This window comes from Eulemur rufifrons, chromosome 29 (assembly GCF_041146395.1).
Source record: "Eulemur rufifrons isolate Redbay chromosome 29, OSU_ERuf_1, whole genome shotgun sequence".
Classification (NCBI taxonomy): domain Eukaryota; kingdom Metazoa; phylum Chordata; class Mammalia; order Primates; family Lemuridae; genus Eulemur; species Eulemur rufifrons.
The window spans coordinates 43,785,616-43,807,854 of record NC_091011.1 but is presented as its reverse complement, the minus strand read 5'-3'; the positions used below and the strand labels follow the sequence as shown (position 1 = coordinate 43,807,854).

Sequence of the window (22,239 nt, the reverse complement as noted above, 5' to 3'; positions counted from 1 at the left end):
TATAAAAGACGGTCACCTAGCGTGGTAATACAAGAGAAGCCCACACCACAGAGAGGTGAACGGAATTTAGCTGATACTGATTGCCAGCAGGAAGGTAGAGATTGCCAGGTCACTCTCTTGCAATGACATCCGGTTTTCAGAAGCTCAAAGTGTCACTGCCTTTATTTGGTAATTATCAATCCACCAGAAAGGGTTTGGAAGGCATCACCAAGCCCTGTGGAATGCCTCTGAACTAGATTAAACCACTACACTAGTAATTAAACTAACTTTATATGGGAGAGCTCTCTTGCTCAAACTTGAGCAATCCTGCTCATTTCAGGAAAGCAATTTTAGTACAAAAGTGGAAACAAGAAACTTCTGAGCCTCAATTCCAGCTCAGATACCGTGGTTGGCAGCCTCTATTCACCTAACTACAAAATCAGGATACCAACTACTTCCAGGGGGTGTTAAAGAGGATTAAGATTATGAAATAATTTGAAGATGAAAAGCACGAAGTCCTAGTCTTGTATCATTTGCAGGTAGTTTAACAGTCTCCGTTTCTGTATCTGCAAACAAGTTTTTACCATCTCATCCATCTCGACACTTCGATAATAGTCATTGCCACAGTACCTAAGTGCCTTCTACCAGACAGCCCGTTGAAAGACTGCTTGGCAACCTGTCAAAATGACATGCTGCTACATCGTATTACAGACTGCAAGAGCCTAAAAATTTAGAAAAGATGATGATTTTTCTTCAGATTGATCAATGCTATGCCTCATGTCAATATTGTTTATTTTTTATAGCTGGGTAATAAATTGGTAAGCAAAATAGCTATAGAACATTGTGTTACACTGCACAATCACAGATTGAACATTTAAAGTGCTACTTTAAAAAGTCTGCATGTTTATTCCTAAACACCCCAATGCCTAAATACAAGGCAAGTTTTCCCCCACTAAAATTAATCCCAGAAAAGAGGGTGTCACATTATATTTGATACTAACAAAGTCTCAGATCATGGGGTATTCTTTCTAAGCACTTGACCCAGAGAAGTGCAGAGTACCATTTTGGGGAAGGCAGATTCACCAGGAACAACCTCAATTATTATTAATTGTGGATGTTTACCGACCTCACCTGCAGAACTCAGGTTAAAAAGAAAAAAGTATTGGCGGGATGGCGGGGGGTTTTGGGGTTGGACCTTACAAATGTTGTGCTGAATGTCAAAACAAGTCATTCAAAGTTCACTCTAAAAAGTAATATGGCAAGTTGCTACACTATAGGGACTAGTTATATCCCTTCAGGATGAATTGGGAAAAGGAAAAAAGAAATCACTGTGTTAACGTCATGTGTCTATGGAATAAAATTTCCGGAAACAATATTGTACATACAGATCAAAAGTGCTTCCTCTTGCAAAGCTTGGAATAAAAATGAAGACAATGTACCCTACAAAACCATGTTAACAGATGATCCAAAAGGTAGATTAAGTGGTAATCAAGATGCTGATCTGAATTCATATGAATAATTTGAATGAAATATTTCTTGATGTGTATATAGAAACAAAACATTAATTTTATATATACAATGTGATTATATATATTTCTGCATAAATAAAGGAAATTATTTTAAGTAGACATTTGACTTTTCTCCCTATGTCACTAAAAGTTTACTTATTAAAGTTGGTATAAAACATTTAAAAAAAAATCTTCTCATTGAAAAATGGTGAACATCTTATGTTTGATACAGCCTTATAGCTGGGCATATATGAAGGTAATTCTAGTATATTCCATTATAACTTTTTGGTAGAGGAGTGCGAATAACAAATTTCAAGAATCCTCTAAAAGTATGGTTTGTAATTCTGAAAAACCATTTTCTAAATGAAAAATAGTTGAATTTTATAATAATTAAAACAAGGCATACATCTATAAGGAAAACCTGGATAGGACCAGATGTGTAGGATCAGAAAATAAATTCATGACCTAATATGGGCTTCTCCTTAAACTGAACTCAGCCTGTCTCCTGACAGATGGAGCCCTATGATCCTTGTACCTATCCTTAATATTTAGCTCCCATATATGAGTGAGAACATAGGAGGTTTGTCTTTCTGTGCTTGGCTTATTTCACTTAATATAATGTTCTCCAGTCCCATCCATGTTGTTGAAAATGACAGGATTTCATTCTTTTCTGTGGCTATATAATATTCCATTGTGTGTATGTACCACAATTTCTTTATCCATTTATCCATTGATGGATGCTTAGGTTGATTCTAGATCTTGGCTATTGTGAATACAACTGCAGTAAACGTGGGAGTGCAGATATCTTTCCCATATACTGAATTCCCTTCTTTTGGATATATACCTAGCAGCATTGCTGGGTCATATGGTAGCTCTATTTTTAGTGTTTTGAAGAACCTCCATACTGTTCTCCATAGGAGTTGCACTAAAGGACAGTTGTTTTGACAGATGGTAGGAAGGGGCACCTCCTTCTAATGGGCATAAATGTGCCCCCTAAGCTCCAGCGGAATGTCCTCTCCAGACACAGAAATGGGAAAAATTCATTTCATGCTGATGAATAGTTCCTAGTTTAGCAGATGAGAAAGTCATCAAATAAATGACTATAGAAAAGTTACCTTGTAGATCCCAAAGAATCCCAGGTCCCGCACGACAGACAGTGCACTGACTCGGGGACCAGTGGTGATTTCTCCAGCCACTTGCAAACGGATCTTGACGATTTCCAAAGGATTTGTGAAAATCACCTGGGAGCCTCCCGCCTAAAGAGAAAAAAAAGAAGAGATTTAGGATCAAAGCAGGGAAATGGTAAGGTGGGCCAGGAAGAGATGAATGATTATTCTCAAGGAAGCCCAGGATATTCTATCTTCCAGAGACTGTGGTTTCAGTCTTTGGCCCATCAATTTAAAGGGTTGGGGATTATGAGTGTGAATCAAAACAGTTACCGCCCAGGAAGCCTTGGCTAAAGAGGCCTTACCTCCTTAAAGTGGAGGCTGAAAGAGGGCAAAGACCAAAGAGAGACTTCTGTTGGCTCCCCAGAGTCCTCACACTAAAATGACAAATATTCCTCAAAGCACAAACAACTGCCACTACAGGGCTCAAAGCCAAGGACACAAAGACAGTAATAAAATCAAAAGCAATTAGTATGCAAATGAAGAGACACAGACCTGCCTCCCAGAATAAGAGTGGGACAGGGAGGATAAAAGTTCTAGAATGATTTCATGGTTCTGGCAATGATTCAAAAATTGCTGGAGAACATGTAAACTCAGATGAAAGCTATTTTTTTTTCTTTGCTTAAAAAAAATCAGGTCGATCATCAAATATTTTATGGAGTTACATATCCTTATAATTTAATTTATATATTACCTGTGCATAGAATTGCTCTTTTCATATAAGATAAATGATATGTCAAAGTAGCAAAAATATGCATTAAATCAATTACAGCCCAAACTTTGAACACCGTGTGTTATTTCACTCCAGCAATGGCTGGGTGCCATACCTCCGCGATCATCAGTGAAATCTTTAAAGTGCACTACGAGGGAAATTTTAAGCTCGCTATTTTGAAGCTAAGCCTCTATTTATTATAAGCAATTACATTCTTTCTTACTGTACCTCAACTTGTTATTCCTTGTCATACATATACTAAATTTTAATATCATCCAAACTATACTGTACTAATTAGAATTAGCTACAAGGATGGTCTTTGGAGCATTGTTTATAATACCTAGAAATAAAAATTAAAAATATAAATATCCAGTGGTAAGGGACGGAGTAAATGAATTTGCATATGTCATGCATTGAGATATCATGCAGCCAATAAAAATAGTGTGAAAAATGTTCGATACGTAATGGTAAGTAAAAACTCTAATATGTTTAAAATGCATGTACATGATTTCCCCCTGCTATCCCCTACCACCATGTAGAAGAAATACACCACAGTGGTGCTTTTGAGGTGACAGGATTATAAATATTTTTTCCCTTTTTTGCTACATTTTTATTTTTTTCCTGTATGGATCATGTGTTGCTTCTATAAAGAAAAATAAATACTTGTACACAACTTATCTAATACACATAACAATGTTCCCCAAAAGAAAGAAAAATGTTCATTTACTAACTCTCTAAATCAAATTGTTTTTCCATTTTTACCAACTTGATACCTTAATCAAGACACACTTGTCCTTAAAAACAGACAAGGACTGTCCCTCTCTGCATATTAAAGCTGTTTAGAGGACAAGTATATTCTCCTGAGTTCTGACTGCCGCAGACTACCTCTCCTGGTTTGCTTCCACTTCGTTCTGCCTTCATCTCCCTGGGTGACTCCGAGGAGGCAGGCCAAACAATCTTAGTAGAAACGACCTGGGTTGGATTCACTGAAAGGCCCGAGAAAGGGCGTTACACAGCGGGAAGCAGAGTTTGCAATGACACACACAGAAGCTATGTGTCCTTGTGCTCCCTGCTCTACCCTTAAGAACAGCTGTGCTTTCTGCAGACACTGCTGGGACCTGCAGTACATGGGAAGAGCCACCTCTTGCCTGTCTACAGCCTTACAGCATGTTGTGAGTTTGCACCTACATGTTCCATGTGACACAGAGGGAGCGGTTTAAGCAGAATAAGATGGAACAGCTCTAGCCTAAGTAACCATGCTAAGGGCCCATGCACTTCTGGACCAGAGCTCTCTTCATATGAAAATGATATGAAGAGAGTTTCAAAAATGAATACAAATTAAAAATGTAAAGACTGTTTTATTAGGGGCAGAGTTGCTGAGAATGATTCACTCGGTTGGAGTTAAACTGAAGGCTGATTTTTCAGAGCTCAGAAAAGGGTAAGACCAGCTCCACCCAGGGCAAAATGGAAAGGAATCAGAGAACACCAGTCCTGTTGAAGAACAAAGAGGAACGCAATGGACGCTCATCCAAGCCCTGCCTGCAGTGGGTAAGGAGGCAGCTGAGTATCCCACGTGAAGATGGAGCTTCAGTCCCCGGTTGCCAAACCATCTCACTATGCACATCAAAGAGATGGAGAATACACAGCAGCCAGCACAGTGCTCAAGGCAGAGCACTTACTCCAAACGCGTTTTTCTCTCCCCTCATTACCAATATGTGTAGAGCTTTCTAAAAGGTAGTGACCTCTGGACTCCACTCCAGACAGACGATTGAATAATTTCTGCATCCGCCCTTGTTAAAAATTTTCCTATGAGATTATTATGTGCAGTGAGGGGTGAGGATCCCTTCACTACACCATCGCTAGAATCTGTCAGTCCTGAGAGTTGGCTTAATAGGCTTCCTTAAAGCTGTAATGTCTAATCCCAGTCTTCCGTATTATTTCAGGGAGTGATTCTTGTATGTGTTACATCTGATCTCACAAGAAACTTTTTCTACATATTCAAGCAAGTGCCATTATTAAAAGGTACAATTCTTAGGTACAGAATTGTTGTCTTATTATCTCACTAATACCTGTAAAAGTTGTTACCATTACATACAATAAAATAAGAACTTATATTCAATTTGTGGACTCCAAGCCAATCGACAGATACCAATTCTTTTAAAATAGCAGAGTGCATTCTCATCACTAAGGATGATGCAAGAGTGACATCCACTTCAGAGCTGCAGGAAACAGAAGCATCGGAAAGAAAGAGTGTAGTGATACCAAGAAAAAATAATGATGTCCCCATTACTTCTGGTGGACTCAGAAAGAAAGAATTTACAGACTCAAAGTGGCACATTATAAAGGTGCTGAAGATAAAACAGGCCCTTTGGAGTCAAGCTGTAAGGAAATGAGAGACTCCAAGGCACCAGGAGAAGATGCTTATCACTGGTGCTCAGCGTCAGGGCATCACCACGACTTGATCCCTGCGCAGCACACCGCCTGCTGCTCTTCCGACTCCCGATCTATCATCCATTCACAGCGCCTTGCCCATGTTCTTCTGTAGAGATCAAAGATAGGCGACCTCACAGACAATGGACAGGAACACCTATTGTGCACAATGTCTTTGTGTCCCTCATCACGAGAGCTCTGGCTGTGTGAAGATACTGGTTTTCTTGTGTGTGCAATTTTGTCTCAAACCATTTCCATATGACTTTCTGGCGGCTGTGGCGAGTAGGACACAGAAAGATTTCCCACACTGAACTGGCTCAGTGTGGCATATTATATTTATAGTGGGACACTGACTTCTCTACATGTTTCCTGGCGTAGTCTTTTTTCTGAAATCTTAGTTACTATCTAGTGTCTGGATTCACCTAAGAGACAAATGCATACAACTATTACAGACTCATTTCTGCTACTTGATCTTGCATTCACACATTTATTCACCAAATATTTACAAGCAATCACATTCAAAGTTTGTCCTAAGACCTGCAAGGACACAGATGAGTGAGAAAGCATTTCTGTTCTCAAGGAGCTTGAAGTATGGGTAGAGGTCATGAATATTCATTAAGTATCTACGATGGGCTATGAGGGATTCTTTTGCACATATTATATATCTTCAGTCCACCCAAGAAGTGCTTTTTCCAGATTTTGCATAGGAGGAACCCGAGGCATAGGAAGATTAAAGCAACTGTTACGGGCTGAATTGCGTTCCACCCAAAGTCACAGCTGAAGTTCTAACCCCCAAGTGCCTCAGAATGTGACTGCATTTGGAGACAGGGCCTTTAAAAAGGGAATTAAGTTAAAATGAGATCTTTAGGGTGGGTATTAATCCAATCCAACTGGCATTTTTGCAAGAAGAGGAAACTGAGACACTGACATGTAAAGGCACAGCAAAAAGACCATGTGAGGACACAGGACAAGGTGGCCATCTGCAAGCCCAGGGGAAAGGTCTCAGAAGAAACCAACCCTGCCAGCACCTTGATCTTGGACTTCCAGCCTCCTGAAGTGTGAAAAAAATAAATTTCTATTGTTTAAGCCACTCATCTGTGGCATTCTGGCAGCCCTGGAAAACTGACATAGCAATTTAAAGAGGGCTACACAGCCAGCAAGCAGAGGAAAGAATTTTCCGTGGAGCTCAATAATGACACGCCTCACACAGACAGAAAATGGACCATGAGCAAAGATAATAATAGCACGTGGTAAGAGCCAAGGTTAGGACAGACTGATATGGCAGTTCAAAGGAGGGCAGGGTTCCGGCTGGCTGGGACGTTCCGGGAGGTGGTACGGCACCTGCGACAACATGCTGACTGGGGACCGAGGTGTGATTAGGATGTCGGTATTCCAGTCAGGGAATGGCACAAAGGCACAGTGGCAAAGGGGGTGCCACCCTTACATGAGTAATAAACCCAGCACTACTTCTGTTAAGTGAAATTCTCATAAGGATGATAATTATGAGATAAGATCAACATTACATGCTTGCATTTATTCAGTGCTTACTATGTACCAGAGATTGTACCAAGAGTTATATAAAAAACTTTTTTGGGTTCTTCATAACATAAGGTAAGTGATAACATTATCCTGGTTTTATACGTGAACGAACTGAAGCTGGAAAAAGTAAAGGAGGTTATGGAACTTGCTTGGAGTCCCACGGCCAGGAAGGTGGGGCTTGGGTTTGAAGCTAGACTTGCTGGACACCGGCGCCCAAGCACCCGCTCACACTTCCTGTCACAGCGGCACGGAGGAACCTTTCCCTTGAGTGGCATGGAAAGGGTATGAAAGAGGGGGTTGGAAATAAGACTGCTGGGGTCAAATCATGGAGGTTCAGGATGCCACCTTGAAGAATGGTGCTGCATGCTGGAGACGGTGTGTGCCAGCGCAGCGGAGAGAGGGAGAGAGAGAGGGAGAGAGCGAGAGAGCGCTAAATAATAGTCTAGGAGCCATAGAGCAGCCTATTGTCTGTGCCTCACGAACACGCCCAGGCAGCAGAGGGGAGGGAGTGTATTAGGGAGGGAGAGCCTTCTGGTAGGAATAACAGCTGGGGTTTTGGCAGACCAGGTGAGAGATAAAAGGCCAGAGTTAGAACAATGACATAGGTAATGAGGTGAAGGTGGGGGGCGGGGTGGGTAATAGAGACCAAGATGGTTTGGACGCAGAATACAAGGGCAAAAGGAGTGGGTAAGCTCACAGAAAGGACCCAAGTTTTGCACCTGTGTAACAGGAAGGAAGGGTTATGAAGAGGAATGATGACATATTCAGAAGGCAGTGGAGGGGTGGGTTGGGAGTTAAGGGCTGTGACACAGATGAGGGCGTCAGTGCACACATACAGCCGAAGGCAGGAGCTTATATAGGCTGGTAGGAGGAAAAAGAAAAACCAAGAGTGGTGAGGGACTTAAGAAGTGATGAGAAACCTCTCCTGTACACCAGTGGTACAGCAATCCAGGGACACACGCCAAGAAAAGGGCTTCTAGAAGGGGGGTGAAATAGCCAACAGTGTCTACTGACATACGGAGGCGAAGTCCAGCACATGTGACATGTGATTGGAAAGAGGGTGCTAGGGAAGTATTAACTGGACCTCACCATTGAATAAATTTAAATGATGCCTATGTAATCCTCTCCCCTAACTAACTACTTGACCTACAATCTGCGCCACCCCCCCACGGCCCCCAAAGCCCCTTGTTAGTTACACACAACCTGGCCCAAGGCATGTGGCCCCTCTTTTAAAAGCTCAGGGATAGATTTGAGGTAGCTTCTCCTGACAAGACAAGACAAGACCTCTTTCGTATTAAAAATTCCTTTCTTCCTTGGCAATCCTCATTTTCTCAATAATTGAATCTTTGTCTGACCAGCAACTGGACCTAGACTGAAACTCCCTTGTAGTTTCAACAACAATTAGAGCTTGTGTAGTCTACACTTCCAAGAGAAGGGAAGTGAGAAAACGATTGTAGGTTATGACAGCAAGCAAGACACAATGAAAATTTATTTAGGTTAATGAAGGAGAGAAGATCTAGGGGGGAGAGAGAGTGAAAAGATAAAACAAGAAAGTTAAGACTAACTATGTTGTGCGTTAGCACAACAGCACGAGTTCTGAGTAAAGGAGGAGAAAAAGTGGAAAGCACAGTGTGAAGCCTTTGGATTTGCTTTAGTGACACATACTGTCAGGGGATAAATTTGTTACTGAGCAGAAGCTGACAATTAGTAGTCATCCTTATTGTTTATGTTGTGGAGAAAAACAATCAAATGGAATAGGATTTGGCACAGGGAGACATGACTAAAATTGCGACACATAAACCAAAACTATAAATAAAAGACCCCCTTAGAATTAATAGTAAAATAATATCCTTGCTCTCCATATGAAGTGAAGGTGACGTTAGTCTGATCCGCAGCACATATGAGAAGATGAAGTAGCTAATGACTGTAAAGATGAGTTTGCAGGCAGGTGCTCGTGCATTCTGTTCCTCAACTCAAAGCAGACAAAGACGCAGCAGCAGGGCTGCCTATCTGTGCCTGGCCCCAGGGGACCCAGAGCCACAGGCGGTATCACGGGCAGTGGGTTTTCTCACCTACCGCGTGCACACACGACTAAAGACAAGGAATGATTACATTCAGTGCCACGTGGATTCTTACCCAGGCTATTACCAGGAACCCAAGAACATTTTATTGTCCACACTACTAGCACCAAATAGTAGCATCAGGGTGACAAAAATTTTGTAACTTTTTTTTTGAAAAGGGAACCTGACATTGAAAAGCCTTATGTATCTTTAGAGGAGAAAGATGGAGCTGATTCACCAAAAAAGAAAAAAAAAAAACAAATCCCAAAATTTACATATTACAACTTTTTCTTTTATAAGTAGTATTAGTAAGGAATAACTTAACATGAAATATGTAGGACCAAAATTAAAAAAGATATAGATATTTTTAAGGGACATAAAGGATTTGAATATTAGAGGAATAAGTAATGTTGTTAGACAAGGAGATTCAATGTTGTAAAGATGTCAACTTGCCTGCAGATTAATTTAATATGCAAATGTTGTAAAACTGTCAATTTTCCTATAAATGAATATAACAGTAAAATATTTTAAAAGTGCCAATTTTTTCCATAAATTAACTTAAAATCCAAAGCAATCCCTGAAACAAAACCCCAATAGTGTTTCCTGAAAATGTCTGAAGACAGTCACAAATATTCTGAACAAGAAGTCATGAAGAGAATCTTGTGTCAGCACACATTCACAAACATTTATGAAGCATCCAAAATTTTTAAAGTTCAGCATGAGATTACATAAACGAAGAGATCCAAATATGCAGGGTCACTGAGTACCCTTAAAAAGGTACATAAGAAGTGCTGTTCAGGAACACAGTCGCTGGCAGAGTGGACACCCTTCTATCTGTAGCTAGGAGTCCCTCTTTGCCCAACTCACGTATCTGGCAACATCCTAACAAGTCACTATGGTTTGCTAATCTTTTTTCTTTAGAAGAGGATGACTAGCGGATCAGTTCTGATGCATTTCAGCATCGATCCCATAGACTATGAAGGCGCACAATTCATCAGTCTTTCTGGGACAGTCTCCAGCTTCTATCCATTCTTGTTTCCCACAGTTCTCATCTTTTTTCTCTTTCTTTATAAAGTACATAGTTAACCAAGAAGTTCTGTCTGACTGCTGCTTCCTCCCAGGGTGACTTTCCTCCTCCTCCTTTTCTTTCCTTTTCCCGTGCACTAGCTATTCCTATCCTTCCGATCTTGATGAGACCCGGGGCTGGAGCCTTTCTTCTAGTGTGAGGTTCTCCCCACCGTGATCTCTGCACTGATTATTTCCAGTCAGCCCTCTAACAATGTACACTACACATAAGCCTGTCCTCCAGGTCCCTTTCTGGAAGGATGTAGTTTCCCCATAACTAGGAGAGGGTAGTCATCTTGAGGCTCACTTTTTTTTTTTTTTTTTTTTGAGACAGAGTCTTGCTCTGTTGCCCAGGCTAGAGTACCATGGCATCAGTCTAGCTCACTGCAACCTCAAACTCCTGGGTTCAAGCAATCCTCCTGACTCAGCCTCCTGAGTAGCTGGGACTATAGGCATGTGCCACCATGCCCAGCCAATTTTTCAGTTTTAAGTAGAATGGGGTCTTGCTCTTGCTCAGGCTGGTCTTAAACTCCTGAGCTCAAGCAATCCTCCTGTCTTGGCTTCCCACAGTGCTAGGATTACAGGCGTGAGCCACCACTGAGGCTCACTTTTTAAGAATAACTTGCCCACCAGTGTGACCAGAAAGAAGATATAGCTGTAACTCTTTGAATGACGATAGCCCTGCAAACCCCTTCTCTTTCCCCTCCTCTACGCTCCTGCAGAAGCCACAGCCAGACGTTTGTCAAGCACTTTTGATTTAGCAGACACTGTGCTCAACTCTTCACAGACATTATCTCCTTCATTCCCCTGATCGTGCTGACACAAGCTACATTATTCCTGTCTTTTTGGAGATGAAATGGAAGCACGGAATTTTGCTCAAGGCAGCGACAGAATTTGAACCCAGACTTGCCTGATTTCTAACCCAGCCTCAGAACCATCATGCTGATTTGAGTATTGTGAAAAAGCTTCTGCTTTAAAACCGATTCATTTTCAGTTTTTTCTTTCTTGTTTGAACAGAGTATCTGCCTGAAATTTTGGTTAATTTGATCATGTGGACTAGAATTCCTATGAGTTGGAGAGCCTCTGTCCAGAGACATAAATAAATGATTCAGAGACATTAAAGTACATCAAGAAAGATAGAAGGGAGATGTTTTTCTAGGTACAATATAATTGACTTTTATGAAATACATCACATTTTTCTTTATGGATTAGTCAATAAATCATGAGGAAGCCAGGCTTGTGGGCGGTAAAATCCTCAAATCATGTCAAATCTGAATCCTTAAGAAATACTTTAGACTCAAAAATGTGTAACTAGTGACAATTTCAATTTTATTCAAGTGGGACTGCAAAATAAGCACACTGGTATAGGTTTTACCTAAATATAGCACAGTGGTTGAAGATAGGATCAATGAATGCCTCAGATCTCTACCAATACAAACGGAAGTACACATGTCCACAGGACACACAGTTCTGGCTGTTGAGATTCCTGTCTGAAGTCCATGATCTTCACAAATTCACCTGTGCATCCAGGAGGGCTGAGAGCAACCAGAAACAGAAATAGGACTGTGGAAGCTACAACTATGTCAGCATGAAGCCCAAGCACCAAGCTTCTCAAATGAATAGGGCGCTATTGACACAAAGCATCACTATTTCCAAATGCTCTAATTTTTCACATGATATGGTCCTCAGGGCTCAAAGTAAAATTATAGGCTTTTTCTTCTAATACACCCTGTCTGAAATGGGCCAGATAGATAGTCTGCAAAGAACCTGAAATGTGGTTCCTATCACAGCTTTTTTTGCTCTGTGCCCAGATGCTTCAGTAAGCTTGATTTCTTCTTCTCTTCCTAACAGTTTTGCCAACCAAATTCCTCTTGCCACGTTATATTGTGATTTATTTCATTGCTGATATTCTGATTCTGCATAGGGAACTTTATGATGGGAAGTGATACAGGTAGTTCTTTTTTAAAATCAGAATTTCAAGGGATCAAATAAAAAGGGACCATAATCCAACTTTCTGTTGTACTGCCCCATTTTCTCTAAGTACTCCAAGAACAATGACCTTCACTCAAATGATAGCATACTTTCTGTTCAACAGTTGTGGACAAGTCGATTTTACAGTTATATGTGCCTTAAGAATGACTTGCTAAGTCTGTCTGCTCATTATCCCAACCATAGCAAATACCAGCATCCTAAATACATTATCTACAGAATTGGTTCAGAAGCTCCAGTTCATATTTCCCCATGGTCCATTTTCTTTCATCTTTATGAACAAAACAAGCCTTTCTCCAATGCTTCTTGACCAGCTGAGATAATATCTCTCCACGTTCTTTCTTGGGATCTGAGGAGTTGAGTCAAAAGAACTCATAAAATGAAGATGCATGCTTTCTTATAATTTATCCACCCAAACCCATCTAGTTAACAGTCTTAAGACTATTCAGAGGATATTAATAGTTTGGCATTAGAAAAAAATTAAACCCGTTATCAGTTTGCTGTCCACAGAAAACATGCAATGTATTTTTTTTTAACATAGGGTAATTTCTGCTATATTTTACACTAAAAGCATTAACTATAACTGTAATTTAATCACCTTCCTTTAATTTGAATTCACATGGTAGATACTTATAGCTACTTAAAAAATTAAGTGGCAAAATGTATATGAAGAATATGTATCTTGATATTTTAATTATGCTCAATTGAATGTACTTAGATTTAAAGTGCTTTTCACAAATGACATGTGCTAAGAATATCTAATTGCACACTGACATTCTAAAATGTGTGCTTACATGTGTCAAAAATAGATTAATATGAAGTTATAGAATGACTCTTTTAAACTAAAACCCAAATATATTATTTTGATTATTTGCATACAAACAAAATTGTATCTACAAATAAGGTCAACACTAGTAAATGTCTAATGATTTACATTACATTAAGATGAATACACAAGTGATGGCAGTATTTGATGTGCAAATAAATTAGAAAATAAGATTTCTCAGGAAATCTAAGCTTCAGCATATTTTCCATTTACTTTAATTCAATGTTCAATGAAAATAATTCATATGTAGGATAAGTATTACTATTGTATATAAAGCTCACAGGTACAAAACAGATATTCAACAAATAGCAGGGGATGGATGAAGTTAAAATGCATTGCCCAGTACTAGTTAACTGATGTTCACAACTGTTCACAAGTCCTGATGACTGGCATTCAGCAACCTCACGGAGAACTGGCAAACATGAGGCTGAGGATCCGCTGACTCTATCTGGCCTGGAAGGGAAAGTGTGTAGGTCCCAGTGTCTTCACAAGTGTCATCACCATCCTGCTATTAGGAACTTGTGTCCTCATTGAAAGTTGAGAAAAGGACCTTGACCTAAAACCTAGTGTTATGGGCTGAATTCTGTCTCAAAAATTCTTATGTTTAAGTCCTAAATCTCAGTACCTTGGAATGTGACTGCATTTGGAGACAGGGCCTTTAAAGAGGTTAAGGGGAAATGGAGTCATATGGGTGGGCCCTGATTCAGTAAGACTGGTGTTCTTACAAGAAGAGGAGATTAGGACTCAAGAGAGGGGTGACCGTGCCAGGACACGATGAGAAAGCAGTCATCTGCAAGCCAAGGAGAGAGGCCTCAAAAGAAAGCAAACCTGCTAACACCTTAACCTTGGACTTCTATGCTCCAGCACTGTGAGAAAATACATTTCTGTTGTTTAGGCGACCTAGTCTGTGGCATTTTGCTATGGCAGCCCTAGCAAATCAGTACACTGACCTAGACTGTCTGGCTAATGCACATCTCTAAACATAAAGCAATATAGGATTCTCCTCCTTTGATTTGGCATGTAAATTAAGCTGTTCAGTAAAAAATCTGTAACTAGATTATTAATAACTTTGAAAAGATAATAAAATAAATTCTTACCATTTGTTTCTGAGACAGACACCAAACTGAAATGTCCTAGTCATAATTTCCTAACCACATGGCAAGGCAGAAAAAGGCTAGTCTGTTTACATGTTTTACAAACATTAAGTTTCATATTTTCAGCTTCACAGGCTTTTAATAGGCCTATAGAAGCCTGGCCAAGAAACCAAAGTGGAATCGATTTGACTGACATTAAAAAGCAATTAAGTTACAGGCCTGTCAAATATGTTAACATTTGGGGTCTGCTTGTTATACATGTCTATTTTGACTACTACTACCAGAACCATTAAATGATTTACAGACCTTCAATGTCTAAAGTACCTTAACTGTGTGAAAGCTGTGACCCAATCCTTCTTCAAATTTTCACATCATAACAAACTCCTCCCTCTATATTAGAAATCCAGAAGGATGGCCCGATGTTTGAACTGGGTTGAGTCAAACAACTCGGAGACTTCTCAAAGAGGGGAAAGTGAAGAAAACAAAAGAGAGATCTGGCTAGCTCCGTCTCCATCATGAGAGCTCGATGTTCCTCTAGTAAGATGACATTTCGTAGCCACGAAAGGCAGCCCTTGGCCAGGTAGTCTATCCTTAATTGTCTTAGTCTGTTTGGGCTGCTAGAACAAAGTACTACAGCCTGGTTGGCTTATCAACAACAAAAATTTATTTCTCAGCGTTCTGGAGGCTGGAAGTCTGAGATCAGGGTGCCAGCATGGTTGGGATCTGGTGAGGCCCTGCTTCCTGGTTCACAGACACCATCTTCTTGCTGAGTCCTCACATGGTGGGTGGAAGGGACAAGAGAGTTTTCTGGAGTCCCTTTTTTAAAGGCATTAATCCCTTTCATGAGGACTCCACCCTCAGGACCTAATCATTTCCCAAAGGTCTGCCTCCTACTACCATCACATTGGGAGTTAGGTTTGAACGTATGAATCACAGTGGGAAATGAACATTCAATCTATAGCACCAATGAACCCTTAGCAACATCAGATATTTCTTTTATTTCTGCCCTTAATCCAAATAGAAGTCATTTGGAGAAGGAGCTCCTCACTGCAGCAGGCAGGCAGCAGAACTCTCTTCCAGGCCAATGCCCAAGTCTCATCCCCTGGAAGACTTTCTGGGTGAACTGTGATGGAGCCGCCTCCCCAGCTTCTCAGAAGTCTCCGAATTTAGATATTGCCATGGTTATTAATATGTTTTGCTGTTGGTTGACTCCTTTTTTATATGATTCCTTCATGGTTCTGACATGATAACTTCACAAGTTAAACATTAAAAAAAATCGTTTCTACTTAAAATATAAGCCATAATAAATAAGCCATAATAAATATACCAAATGCCCGTGTTGTATATCTTCATCCTGCTCTTAAGGTTCTGAATATATATGGGGGTTGTTTATTTGCAATTCTTAGTCAAAATAAATAGGGGCTTTCTCAAGGTTGGTGCTATTACTAAGTCAAAATAAATAGGGCTTTTTAAAAAGGTTGGTGCTATTACTAAGCGATCATGGAATACTTTCTTGAGAAACGTCCTAGATATTTAGGCATGGTTACAGCTATTCCCTAAAGTCCATCAATTCCTTCACCCTTCCTCCCCACTAATCTCTGGAGTTAATGCCTCCTCATTAGCCATTTGTCTCTATGTCAATAACAACATGGCATATAAAGATACTCCCTTCCTTTCTAATTCCACAATTGCCTTCATCACCAACACCTTCTAGTCAAGCATTGATTCCTTCAATGGATATTTTTTAAGTATCTTCCATACATACTTAATACCTGATATAGGCTCTAAGCCTTTGAAATTATAGGAGTTTGAGAACAGGGGTAAAGAATAAGTATAAATTAAGAAAATCCTTAATATGGTTTTACATTTTTGGGGGTATGCAAAAACTTCTCCCAGGGAATATTCCAAATAATAACAGTAATAAAATTTGAGAACAATGTAACTAACCACTGGATTTTCATTAAACTACAAATGGATTATAAATATAAAAACATTAAAAAATAGTAACTTTATTTCTATAGCATCATATTGCATACTATATCTTGATTATTTGACATGTGACGCAGGAGAGATTTCTTAGAAATTCAGCTTAATGATTGAGTCTCACATTGTCCTGTATTTATAAGTAAGATATACGCAAAGACTTGTACAGTGAAATAAAACTTATGCCTTAAGAAAACTACACTGTGAGGCTACGTCTCCACAGGAAATCCTGGGAAGAGAAAGGTCACAAAACTAAGACTTATCAAATCCACTTCAAGTAATCTGCCTCACCAGCTCTGATTGCCAGAACATATGTGTTCATTACAGGAGGGAATTTTCTTCCTGGTTCGATATGATTGGGTCTGAAATCTCAAGGGATTTCAAGCTCAATAATAAGGAATATGGCTGTGGGTATATTTAATGATGAAAGTACACACACTACCAGTCAGGGCATACTTACAGAATTCAGAGCTAAAAACAAAACAGTACGAGGGTTTGAAGACATTTATAGATGGCTGAAACAAATGAAATTGTTAGAAATGGCTACGATTTTGAAAAGGATTAATCTTACAAATAAAAGCATCCCTGTTATGCAGTTCTCAAAAATTAGTATTGTGAGGTTTTAAAAGGAACACTTTTACTTTGTAAAATGTTGTCCATCTATGTGCTTTCTATTTTTGGTGATTTGGGAGCCAGGGTACACATGGCTTGGAGAGAAAAGTGTTAAGTTTTATTGCTAAGGATGGGAGGGCGTTTGACTAACATAAGAGAAAAGATATAAATGAATCCATTACCAGATTTGTCAAAGACAAACTGTGACGATTTGACAAGATCACTTTTAAGAGCCATTTTAGCTTTAAAATTCTTTTATTTAACAAACATTTACATAGGGCCTTGTACCATGCACTGTCTGTAGTCTTTGGGATAGGTCAATGAACAAAAAGATCCCTGCCCTTGTGGAACCTGCACTCTATGATGATGAAGACAGAAAATAAACAAAAATCAGGATAAATAAGATATACAGAATGTTTGAAGGTGGTGAGGGGTATGGCAGGGGAGAAGGAGGTTGGGGTGAGGAGAAAGAGAGAGAAGGAGGAAGGGAGGGCAGGTGGTAAGTAAGGAGGGTTAAAGTTTTTAAATACCCTCAGTACCAGGTGTATGTTAAATTACAAGACTGAAGAAAGGACTGTAGTCTAGGAAGAAGCCCCAAGTTACCAAAAACTTGTTTAAATGAATACACTATTCCAACCATATCTATATAACATGCCTATAAACCCACACATCTGTAACTGACATATGCAGAATGTGCCACATTCCAACATTTGAAAGTAATACTCCCATTTGTGATTCTTTTCTGACAAGCAAACCATATGAGATGTGCCGATAGGAGAAAAATACAAAGGCATCCATCTGGGAATCATGATAGTTGTTCCTATAGCAGTGGGTTAGAACGGAGCATTCAAAAACAAACATTTATCCTACTTGGAGATACTCATGGGTAAGAAAAAGTAGAAAGCATGGGAATAAAAAACACCAATTTCAGGACATGGTTATCTCTTGGGAAATGAGGGAGGGAACAGTAATTGGGACAAGTCCACGAGGGCCTCTCTACCTGTATTTGTCAGGTTTGCCATCTTGAGCTAAGTGGTAAGCACAGGCATACTTGTGTCTGTATCTTTGTGTTTTCCCCAAATTTTCAAAATAAAAATTAATTTCAACTGAATATAATGTAACAAAGGAATAAAAACTTGCCTTAAAAATGGCATCTGACACATGGCTGGACAAATAAAAATGTCACACACATGGTCATCGCCATCATAGTGAAAATACAGGCAGACAATGTATCAGGGTCCTACTTATTTGCAGGGGAAAGCAATTATTATTACTCTTGATTCTATGTTTTCCCTATGGTGATATTCTCACCAATCTCTTTCAGAACCAGTGACATAAATATATTGATTATTTTTCCCACTCAAAATGATTATAAACTCCCATAAATGCCAAGTATATTTACACATGTATACACATACACAAATGTGTGTGTGTGCATCACAATGGAAAGAGACCATGGATCTATGATCAAAGGATCAAAAGGTAAAGATCCTAGACCCTTTAGGATTTCAACCCTCTCTTTCACCAGTTGTAGGAAAGACAGTCAACATACTTATTTTGTTGAATGAAGGACTGCAACCTACAGATCATATGGAATTACATATGCAATTTTTTTTCCTTAGAGTAGCAACAACAAAGCAGTAACACTAACATACTTGGTGATACGATGTCAGTTTGTAAAGTCATTGGGAGCTAATTGGAAACGGGTAGTGGTAATAGGCCCTCTCTCCTCTTCCACAATTCCTGAGCATTCACTGTCATTAACAGATCCTCAGTCACATCCCTGGAGGGGCTGAACTTCTGACTCAAGAAGGGAAAGGATGGAAAGAAACAGGAAGTATATATATTTCATGCAGGAAGCCTGATGGGCCAGGTTATCTGTCAGAAGTCCTACAACTACTGGACTTGCCTAATTTAGAATGCAGAACTAAGCAACTTCTGGAGAAAACACAAACCACAAAGAATTCTTTCAGGCCGGGCGCGGTGGCTCACGCCTGTAATCCTAGCACTCTGGGAGGCCGAGGTGGGTGGATCGCTCAAGGTCAGGAGTTCAACACCAGCCTGAGCAAGAGTGAGACCCCGTCTCTACTAAAAATAGAAAGAAATTATCTGGCCAACTAAAATATATATATAGAAAAAATTAGCCGGGCATGGTGGCGCATGCCTGTAGTCCCAGCTACTCGGGAGGCTGAGGCAGTAGGATTGCTTAAGCCCGGGAGTTTGAGGTTGCTGTGAGCTAGGCTGACGCCACGGCACTCACTCTAGCCCGGGCAACAAAGCAAGACTCTGTCTCAAAAAAAAAAAAGAATTCTTTCAGACTTCGAGTTTGTAAACCCCAGTCTTAGCATCTAGTCTAATCTTGAACTGGGCTGAATATATCACTAATATTAAATGTGAAGCTATAAAAATGATCAGAAAACTAAAGACAAATTTTTAAAAATTTGTTTTTAATTTCAAAATATCAAAGGGCTACAAATGTTTTTGTTACATAGACACCTTGTATAATGCTTACGTTAGGGCTTTGGGTGTGTCTGTCATCAGAATAGTGTCCACTGTACCCAAAAGGTAAGTTTCTATTCCACACCTTCCCTTCTATCCTCCCCTCTTCTTAGTTTCCAATGTCCTTTATATCTCTTTGTGCCTATGTGTACCCATCATTAAGCTCTCATGAAGTCAAATTTTTAACGGTACTTTAAACTAAAACTAATCTCAATGAGAAAAAATGAGTTTAAAAACGAAGTCAAATTAGCCGGGCATGGTGGCGAGCACCTGTAGTCCCAGCTACTCGGGAGACTGAGGCACAAGAATTGCTTGAGCCCAGGAGTATGAAGTTGCAGTGAGCTATGATGACGCCACTACGCTACAGCCGGGGCGACAGAGCGAGACTCTTGTCTCCAAGAAAATAAATAAATAAATAAAGTCAGATTCACCCTTTTAAATATATGCTAATAAAACAGAAGAATATTTTTTAATCTCTTCAGTTATAGATTTTATTATATGAAAAATAATAAATTAAGGAATGAGATGAATTTTATTCCCTTTTAGTGCCAATAATTTTTTTTCCCTGCAGATTTACTATCACTTTCATTTTTCTAAAAAATGTGTAATAAAACAGGCTGTTTAGCTAAGCACTATGAAGTTATGAGGTTATGAAACAAAGTTCTCCCTACATATTTTCCTCATTTTTGCAGAAGGCATTATAAAACAGGAACAGGCCTTGTTCAAAGAAGCGAGCAGCTTTGGTTACAAGTGCAAAAGTCAGCCATGTGTACTAATTCTCAGTAATAATGAAGCAAGGTGAGCTCCCCAGGGACTTAGAAGTCAACACCTAGCAATGCTTGGATGAACTAAGACGAGGAACTGCTCATGTGACACAACCTTACAAAACCCTTTGTATTCCCAAGTGGACAGACAAGGTTGCGGAACTCACAATGACTTTCTAAGGCGCATGACTGACTCCAGTTATGAGGAAAACTTTGTCAGAGCCTGCAAAGAGCGATGCTGCTGCTATTAATACTTAAAAAAATACATACACATTGAAAATGGACTCATCCATCCCTCTACTCAGAGATCTAAAGGGATCCGGGTTGTTTGCTACCTACAGGATTGCTTACCTGAAAATAAACTCTTACTTCTTAAAGCAATGAGTGGGGGGAAAAAAAAAATAAAAAGGCAAAGCAGGAGACTTGAAACGATGAGGACCACTGTCTACCTGCCTTTGAGATGAAGGATGGCAAACCTCATTTCACAGATATTTTAAGTAGCTGCAAAGCCCAAGTGGCTCCAATTTTAAGCCTATGTTTAGATCAGGTTTGAAAAGGGCTACACCTCTTTATAGTAACTAGGCACCACTTCTGATGCCAATCTGCTTTGTGTTTGAAATAGGCGACCACATACGCACAAACAAGACCACCTACAGATGGCACCTAGACAATACGTGCCACAACCAATCTCCTTGGCACCCAGATGCATGTGCAGACAAAATGCTTTCATTAAAAAGAAAATAAACCTCCAGGCACCATGCCATGATAATTGCCAAAATCTTGAGTAGCATCACATAATTAATTTTACATTTTAAATTCTTACAGAGATCTATAATCATGTCTTTTCAGCAGGTTTAAAACCTAACTGAAAAAAAAAAAACAAAAAAAAATTCCCACCTGACCTAATCAAGTGCCCTGCTGTATCTCGGGCCCCACAACAATTTGAAGGACTAGGCTAGATACAGCCTATGGATACACCTATTTAAAAATGAGAAAATCTAGTTACTCAAATGGAAACCACAGAGTTGTTTTAAGTGAAGCGTACTTACTAGAAAGGGCAGTTTCTGCAACTTCTAATATTCTCTTTGATTATTATTGTGTGCCCTGTTTATTTAGGACATTAAAGGCTCCCTTTTTTCCATCCTGAATGCTCCTAAAGTTACAGAACAAGGGGAGCCTGCCTGGCCATCTCTGACAGGTCAGTGATCAAACAGAGTCAGGCAGTAGCCAAATTCCACCCAGGTCCTCAGCACCACCAGGAGCTAAGACTTCTTAGCTCCCGCTGCATTCAAGGTACCGGCATTCAGTGTTAGATAGAACAATAAGCCCCTTCCCCACAAACATTTAATATTCTCAGGTGTTTGCCCAACTTCTAAACTCAGTAACTTTCAAGAAAAAAAATTATTTTATGAATACTATTTCCTGCCCAGAGCAAGCCTATTAAAAAAAAAAGTGACCTCATCTTTCTTATAAGAAACATAGGTTTAGATGAAATATATACCAATATTGTATTGCCTGAGTGATCAAAGCCTGTTTATTTAATCAACCTTACCTTTAAATAGCACCTGTCTTTGTATAAGAGTTTAATTTACTTAAAAGTATTTACATTCACATGAACAAACCGGTACATGAGATAAAATGAGACACAATGTTTTGCTGAGCTTCAGAACAAGATGCAGGTTGTTCATCCATATAAAGAAACAATCATTCCAAGCATGTTTGACAATGCAGAGCACACTCAGCCAGTCATTTCCCAGCACTGTTCTCCCAGAAGCATTGGAAGCTTAAAGAGCTGTTGCCACTTGGAAGGCAAAGCAAAGCAGAGCGCTATGGCCGCTGACTTCAAACTACAAATTTTAGTGTCTGACCCAGCAGAGGGTGCCATGAGGAAAGAATGTACTAAAAATTAACTTTAGAAAAGGTTAGCAAAGATTTTTCAAAGGCCAAACACTTCTGCCACAAATGACTTCTATTGCAGAAACAACCGCAAGCAATGACGAATTCATCGTAACA

General features: G+C 39.7%; 1 protein-coding gene across 3 annotated transcripts in view; it reads right to left on the bottom strand.

Annotated features, from left to right (window-relative positions):
- SLC25A13 (solute carrier family 25 member 13) overlaps nucleotides 1-22,239 on the bottom strand; it is a 169,492-nt gene that overhangs the window by 24,829 nt on the left and 122,424 nt on the right. For all 3 annotated transcript variants that reach the window (XM_069461362.1, XM_069461364.1, XM_069461363.1), the window contains one exon: nucleotides 2,603-2,743. In XM_069461362.1, coding sequence (XP_069317463.1) covers nucleotides 2,603-2,743 — 141 coding nt within the window. The remainder of the gene's footprint in view (nucleotides 1-2,602; nucleotides 2,744-22,239) is intronic.